The sequence below is a fragment of the Excalfactoria chinensis genome (genome assembly GCF_039878825.1).
Source record: "Excalfactoria chinensis isolate bCotChi1 chromosome Z unlocalized genomic scaffold, bCotChi1.hap2 SUPER_Z_unloc_4, whole genome shotgun sequence".
NCBI lineage: Eukaryota > Metazoa > Chordata > Aves > Galliformes > Phasianidae > Excalfactoria > Excalfactoria chinensis.
The window spans coordinates 319,927-327,987 of NW_027315575.1; the positions used below are offsets into that span (position 1 = coordinate 319,927).

Genomic DNA, 8,061 nt, shown 5'->3' on the forward strand with positions numbered 1-8,061 from the left:
TCCCATCCTCTGGTAGAAGAACCTCTTGTATCAGTGGAAACCAAGTGTAAGATCATCTTACTTTGTCACGGCTAACCTACAGAGCTCTGAAGTACATTTGGTGTGTGTGTCAGGCTCCTGTTAGTGAGTGCTGTGCCCCGTGGACGCGCTACATTTGTCCTGCAGTGTTTGCTCGTGGTTTATCTCTACTCTGACCACGGGGGTTACTTAAAGTAGAAGTGGGGTGACACAACGTAAACAGAACTGCATAAACTGCTAAGACGAGGTGCTTCCAGCCATTTAATGTCCTTGTGCTGGTTCTTTTGAAAGGGTCGTGATATAGATTGTTAAATTTTTCTCTCCAAATACAAACTGGATGATGTTTAAAGGTCCAACTCTAAGGATTCTGTGAGTCTGTTCTATGATTCTGTGGTGAGGAGCAGCACAGACTATTTGGGTTTGCTCCTCTGAAGTGTGAAATGAAAAATGACTTGCTAGAAATTAACCTGTTCTATAGATTCCAAGTTAATTTTTCTCAGCTCTGAGACTGTCAATGGTTATCATTTGCACTTGTTCTCCCCAGGTATTTTCTTGGTGTTTTAAACAAGGATCCTGGGCAAATGGAAGTCTATAATGCTGAAATATTCAACATGCAACCTTTACTGTCAGGTAGGACAGTTCTGTATTTAACCCTGGTGCCGAGGTCACAATGTCTTGGAAATATGTATGCATTCAAAACCGACTAATTGGCTACTGACAGCATTGCCCTGTTTCCTCCTACTCTTATTTCTGCTGTGCCGCCTTAGAATGAGGGAAGGAGGATACATCACTCTGTCCACGCCTGGGGAGCAGTATGGAATGAAAAAAGGGAGAATGAAGCAGAATCACAGCTGATAGTCACGGGAAGAGTGAAGCAGAGAGCTCGGGTGTGGGAGGGTGGAAATACCAGAGTTAGAAATAGAGTTGTCACTGCTTAGGATAATTGCAGCCCTTCTCCTGCTGAGGGAGGCTTGGAAATAATCAAGTTAGTAGACTGAGTCGTTCACTGAAAAAGAAAACAGCTTTTCCCCAGCAGAACTGCTTTTTATTTCTGAATCTAGTGGAAATGATCCTAAGAATATGATCTTTAAGGAACTGTTTTCTTTTTTAGGCAACAGGAGCTTAGTATTGCTGCAACCTGTGCATTATGCTTTTAGATTTTGTAGCAAAAATTGTCCCTCTTTATTTTAGGTACATAATCTTTCACATTCAGTGTATTTTATTAACAAAATCCTGTAGAGAAGACCCTGAAGTGGTGTGCCTAGTCCTTCTGTAATTTATTAGAGCTAAAGGGGTACCCAATACATGCACTTTCCTGCCTGCTGCAAGCCAAGCATACTAATTTTTATTCTTTTGTAGATAATTTAATTCCTGATGACACAAGGGATTATCAGAATAAATCCTACAGGGAAAGGTAAGGTTGAAACCTGATATCATAATGTGCTGTAGTTATCCAGCAGACAGTGGTAAATACTTGTCTGAAACTGAGATGTTTGATTTGTTGCAGGACAAACTTGTGCAGGGTCAGCATTCTTTCTATGCACTGATGGTTTTTGAAACAGCATGTTGTTAGTGTCTAGCTTAGCAGTATGTTCCTAAATACTTTAGACTTGTCTACAGTTCCAGATAAAACATGCCCGTTTGCATTTCTTTGTCGTATGCTTTGTTTGTACCCAGCGTTATGTTTGGAATTACTTTAAAAACATACATGTAGAACAAGCGGTGGTTATCTGGGTATTCTTCCTGCATGCAAAGTGTCTTGAGTTCAGTGTGTTGTCGTTGCTTCTGTGTTATACACAGGTGGATTTGTGCATTGAGGCATTTGGTACCAGCAAGCGGAAGCGAGCTCTGAACTTGTGGTTTTTGCAGTGCAGGGGCCTCTGTAGTGCCACGTGCAGAAATGTGCTGACTGTGGTGGACAGAAAATGTGCTCACAGAGCAGCATTGTGAGCTTTCTTGTATTAGTGTTCAGGAAACTATTCTAACCTAAAAGAGCTGTGCGGTGGATTTAAGGATGTGTTCTAATAAGAAAGCTAGTCCCTGATTCTCTGGTCCTCATGCTCCCTCTTTCCTCTTCAGCCATTGCTCCTTTGTCTTAGAAGAGCTGAAGTTCCTGCCTGCTGATGAGAAGAGCAGGGACCGCAAAGCTCGATGCCTCTGGTTCCTGGACATCCTTATTAAGTTCAGCTTCCTGAAAATAATCAAGAAGAAGCGTAAGACAATTTTCAGCTCTTACCCTTTTCAGCTGCCTGCTGGGACTTGGTTTGTAGTTACCATAATAGCAAACAATGAAGCTTCCCAGAGTTACCTGTTTGATAAATGGCTACATGCAGCAGTTACAGTTCAGCTTGTTTCGTGATGAGGTTCAGTATTTCCATGCCATTGTGGAGTTTTAGATCTGCACCTACTGGGATATACGTGTGTCATTCTCTTCAGTCCTTTTCTAACTGTCATACATCAGGGTCCTGCAGTGAGATCCTATTTGTAGGAGATAAAATAGTTTACATCTGAGTTTGAGATTCCTTTTTTGCTTACAGACAGTTCCTGGTTTCTGTACCTGAAAACATTTTATATCCATTATTTTATATAACCAGTCTTGGTGCTCGCTGTGAAACCCCTTTCCATTCTAGATCCAATGGGTCCTGAATGCCCCCACATCATTAGCAGGAAGCTTATGAAGAACTTCACTGACCTACAACAATGGCGGGTAAGGAACTGTGATTGCTTTGATGTTATTGATGTTCAGAGGATGGAGAAAACAGCTTGAAGGGTCACAGAGTCATTATCAAATAGCACTGCACCAAAACGGGAACAGCAGAAGCTTCTCTTGAGTAGCAGGCCAGGCCAGGTAAAATATTCTGTTATGGCTGATGTTCATCCATGAATAATGGAAGTCTGAAACGTAACTGGGAGAGGCAGAGTCATGTGTGCTTAAACAAGCCTGTGCCTGTGAATTTAGCCAGGCTCACCAGGCTGACTTGATCAGCAAGAGTGAGAAGATTTGTAATTGTTGCTGCAGTGCCTTTTCTCAAGAATCCAACAGCCTCTGCGTAGCATAACTGCCATTGCTCAGCCATCATCTATCTGCTGTTTGCTGTGAGCTGGAGGTTAACAGAGAGGTTGAAACCGTGTGGGCCATCGAGGGTGCATTTGTTTATAAAGACTCAGACCAGGGGTGAACAGTAAAAATAAATGCTTTCAGACCTGCTCTGTGTGTTGTGTATGGCTGCAGTGGGTACCTTTAGATCAGCTTCACCTCGCTGTCATCTTGCCAGTGTGCCACAGAGACAGAAGTGTTTGTAGACAGTGATTCAGTCAAGTCTGTAAACCTGTAAACATCTCCAGAGACCTGCACTTTTGAACAGAAACATGGGCAGTTGTTGAGGAAGACCTTGAGGCCCCTGTGATCAGGGACCTGTGTTTCCTAAAGCTCTTTTTTCATGTCTCGGAAATGCTTGCCATAGCTAACTGGGGCTCCAGTTCTGTCTGCACCTGGTGGGTGGTTGTGTTTTGGGTTTGCTAACTCTCTGCTTTTCATCTGTTCTCACACTTGCTGTTCAGTGTTCAGAATTTAATCTGCGTCGCTGAAGACTAAAATTGCAGCATATGTCATTGCACTGGCTCTGCACATTAAAAACTTCCAAGCTGACCTCACTGTCCTGCAGAATGACTTGAAGCTCCACGAAAGTAGGTGAGTCATGTTTGCTTATGCCTGTTAAGATGCCTGTGGTCCTCGTGCAAGCAGTCCCTGGGGAAGAGGGCTCTGGAGCCTCTTCTGTGCCCAAACAGTACAGCGATACCCGCTGTGAGTTCCCTATGTTGCAGTTAGACTCTGAGTGTGTTGAAGTTTTATATTCAAGCCCTGCTACGTCTAATGGGGTAGTTCTATGTGTCAAAGCTTTGAAAGAGTGCTTTTCACAAACCTGCTCAGGTGCACTGTGAGGCTTTTTGTCTATCTGAAAGTGGAAAAACTTGAGGCAGGCAGCATCAAAATGGCAGAAAACCTATCCAGGTGCTACCCAGTGCTGTGTCTTGCCTGCTAAGTCATGTTGCTCCTCACTGAATCCCTTCTTTCAGCAGAGATCTGGTGTCAGCTCGGTACCAGTCTGGATGCAAGTACAGATTTGTATCTGACTGTAACTGGAAAACTAGAAACAGATTTTCTTTCTCACAGGCAGATTGTGAGCATGTAGTTGCTGTTCCTCCCCAGATGCAAGACTTTACAATTTAACTTTATAAGATTCTGCTCGCCTTACCTCCTCAGTTTGTCAGAGTCTGTTTGGATGTCAGCATAGCCCTCTGGCACTGGGAGGAGGAGCCAACTCAGTGAAGATGAATGGTGGAGAACAGTGTGCAGTATAAGCATCCAGGCAAACAATGCTTGTCATGATAGATTTTGAAGAAATTTCTTCCTAGGCTTAAATTTTCTGTGAAGAAACTACTGTTCTTCTGCCAAGTGATGTCTCTGTACTGCTAGCTGCGCGGATGTGCTTAAACCTGCAGGTGTCTGGCAGAGCCTGACAGCTCCTCTGACAGCGAGGACTCCCAGCAGACATTAGCTGATCAGGCAGCTTGTTATTGCTACCTGGGAGTGGGTCAGGTTGCCCTGTTAATAGCTGCTCAGCTGTGTGTGATTGCTGTCCCAGCCTTTTCTGTTCTGCAAGATGTGGTGACTCTAAAGACATTTGCTGCCTGACTCCACTACGTGGATCTTTCCCATCAGGGTTGTTTAGAGGTGATGCAGCTGGGAAGGAACTGCAAAAGGACAGAACTCCTTCAGTACCACTGAAAAGCATTCTAGAATATGTTGGGGCTTCTCCTAGAAGGATTTAATATCAAGATTCTGGGATAACTGGAAGTTATCGGGGCTGTTACCAGCCCTTGGTTTTGTGAGCTCTGTAGTCAGATTTGATGTAAAGATTTCTGGGCTTTGCCTCCAGTTCTGCTCTTTGTTGACTAATAGTGGCGTTAACAGTATAATCTAATGTTGGTTTCCCACCTTTTTAAAATTCTATTGCTTTGGAAGTAAGCTTTTCAATAAAAGACATGCTCTTTTTCTGCAACAAACACCAAGGTTTTTGCTTTTAAGTGCTCTACTGGAGCTGGGAGCATAGATTGTAGCGTGGTGATAAGAAAAAAGTGGGGGAAGCAGCAACATGTAGGAAAAACAAAGATGAGGCATATGGCTGTGAGGCTCTTGATTTAGCCATGGAATGATCATTGCTTATGGTGGGAGGTTTGTTTGAATAGCACCAGATATCTCTTGCCATCTGAATCTGTTTTTCTTTTAAAGACGTAATGTCAGCTGAGAGGATTCTGAGGTGTGTTCTCATGGCCCCAGATGAGGCAGGACTTTCATTTCCTTGCTGCGTTTGCTCAAACATGCTTCATTCTGTGTTTGACAAGTCTCCAGGTGTGTTCTGGCTGGTGACATCTTGATCAAGCCCTGCTCAGTACCAGTCTCATCCAAAATGTGTTTACATCTAGGACTGCTGTATTTCAGCAGTTAAGAGGAGCTGCTCTCTGTATTAGGTTCTTTCCATCCTGTCACTCATGGTATAGGATTCTGTTGGAAATACGGGCTGCTTGCTTTTTTTTTCTCCAAGATTGCTGTACACTGAGTAAGGCACCGTGGGTTTTTAATACTCTCTGGGGTGCTCGTGCCCAGTTTGGTAGTGTTCTAGCCTTTCCAGCAAGGCTCCCTGCCTTGTAGTATTTAAATACTTCCAGTTTGCGTTCTGGTGGTTGTGTTGGGATGCAGAGCAGACATCCTGCTTGCTTCTACCTCCTAGCTTCCCTCCTGAGGTGAACAAGCTATTGCTCATTTCTGCAGTGTCTTTCCCAGAAGACCACTCTACCCCACTAACACAACGTTTCTCTGTTGTTTTCCAGGTTGATGGACATTGCAAGGGCCATGCGGTTGAAGGTCTCCAAGGCAAAGGGGATGCCAGGACTTGAGAAGGATCAAAATCACAAGCTTGGCACCCTTTCTCTCCCCTTGCCTGTGCAGAAAGCATCAGGGAGCCAGAGGAATCGCCAAAAGATGAACTGAGAATCTGGGAGGTGTGAGCAGGGGTGGAACAGTTCCGTTCTCAACAGTTGTTCTGCACACACAGCATCATGGGGATGCATTTGCCTGTTGGATTTGGCTTTCCAGCATCATGGCACAGCCCTGTTGAAGTCTCTGTGCTGACGGGAACAGCTGTTATTTCATTAAACTGTTTACCTTTCTTACGTATTTAGAAAATGTATCAACCCTTTGTCTTTCCTCCTGTCTGTGAGGGGAGAAAGATGTACAATGTGCCAGAACGAAATCACGTTGTTAGGAATTGTAGGTGCTGTGCTGACTGCGTACTTCAGGCGGGTTTTACCCCTTTGTGACACAAATGCAGAGATCTTGGAGGTTACCCTGAGGATGGTGGCCATGCAGTTCCCTGAGAGCTGTCCCAGCACTCCACCAGGAGCTTGCCCCAAGGCAAGAATGCTCCTCATCTCTCAGCTGGACCTCCCACAGGCCGGGAAGCACTGCAGCTCATGCTGCTGACCCTTTGCTCTGTTGAGCCTGACAGTGCTGAGAAGGGCTTGGCTCTGACTGCCCTTCAGACAGCTGAGGGCTTTGCTGTACTAGTCAAGCTCAGCTCCCTCCATCTCACCTCGTTGGCCACATTCCTGTCAGGCCTCTGCTGGACCCTTTCCCCACTGCTGCAGTGGTTCTGAGGGACACCAGCAAGGATGCTGAGCGCTTCACTGCTCTTGATGTGCATTCCATTAGCTGCCAGTGAGAAAAAGGGAGCACAAAATGAGTGACTTAGAGCCCTGCAACATCCCTCCAGAAGGCAGAGAGGATCTGCAGAGGTAGAACTCCTTCTGGCGGGCCAGCAGCAAAGCATGGACATACAGGCATGCCTTTTACTGTGTCACCTCCACATTAGCGAGGCTTAACTTAAAAAATAAAATAACCCCAGTGCAATGTCTCTTCATCCTGTTCGCTTCTCTCTTCAGGTCATATCTGTTGAGATCTTGGAAGCTTTGCCAGGAAGATCAGAACTGTTTCTGTTCCTGAAAGTAACTGTGGTTCTTCTGTCATGATAGGACCTTCTGAATGGAATCCTGAGGATCCATCAGCCCCCTTCTGTGCAGCTCAGGCAGAACCAAATCTCAGAACTCTCTCTCTTATATTTACTTTTAACAGTTGATTTCTGTTTGCCTTGTTTACTTTTTTGGGGGCAAACAACTCGTTCTGATCTACACCAGTATGAACTGTGCAAAGGTAGGCATCACTTCTGGTGGCAGCTTTCTTTTCTTCTACCTGGAAGGAACCCCATTTTGCAGGGACTGGCTGCTGGAATTGCAGTGAATGAGGATGGAAGAGGGCAGATCACAGATAGAGGAACAAAAGTGTCTTTGTTGTGCCAGTTCATTTCTCCCAAGTGTTCTGTCTGTTTATTTGATTGCCAATATTATCTTGTTGTGTTTCTTGAGTGATGCCAGGTATAACAGTCTCCCAGTTTGCATTTCCTAGTTGTCACTCCTGTTGCTGTTGAAGGCAACATAGCTTTCATGGAATCACCACATGGTTGTGTTGGAAGGGATCTGGCAGCCACATAAAATGCGGTTTCTCCATCCCTCACTGTCTATTTAAAAAAGTAACATACTGTTGGTGGAGGTTTTTTTGTCTACTTTTATTGTGCCTGACACCCATGACAGAGGGAGGCAGTGATTGTGTAGAACTGCTAATGGCTTTGAATGGCTTTGAGCTTAACCTGTTGATCTCTGTGTGGACATGGAAGAGGCATTTGCAAGTGAGCCTGATGATGGCAATTACATACTTTTGTAAAAGCACAGAAGAGGTGAGGGGAAACACGAAATAACAGCCACTGGAAAAGCAAAAGGGGCTCGTGTACTCGTGGCCACCAGGTTGGGCAATCTGTATGCCCACTCAGTATCCTGTCTACTGTGGTGAGCAGCTGCATCTGCACGCACAGGGAATGTAAGGAGATGGGGTACATGGTACTGCCTGCAGGAGGGTACTGCACACTCTGC

General features: G+C 45.0%; 1 protein-coding gene across 1 annotated transcript; it reads left to right on the forward strand.

The window, feature by feature from the left end:
* Positions 1–389: 389 nt before the first annotated feature.
* Positions 390–7,681, forward strand: LOC140264752 (DNA-directed RNA polymerase I subunit RPA49-like). Its single transcript, XM_072360662.1, has 6 exons — positions 390–648; positions 1,378–1,432; positions 2,098–2,231; positions 2,649–2,725; positions 3,580–3,709; positions 5,911–7,681. Exons 1-5 carry the CDS (start codon positions 600–602, stop codon positions 3,604–3,606), a joined length of 342 nt encoding a protein of 113 aa, XP_072216763.1. The 5' UTR covers positions 390–599; the 3' UTR covers positions 3,607–3,709; positions 5,911–7,681.
* The last annotated feature ends 380 nt before the right edge of the window (positions 7,682–8,061 follow it).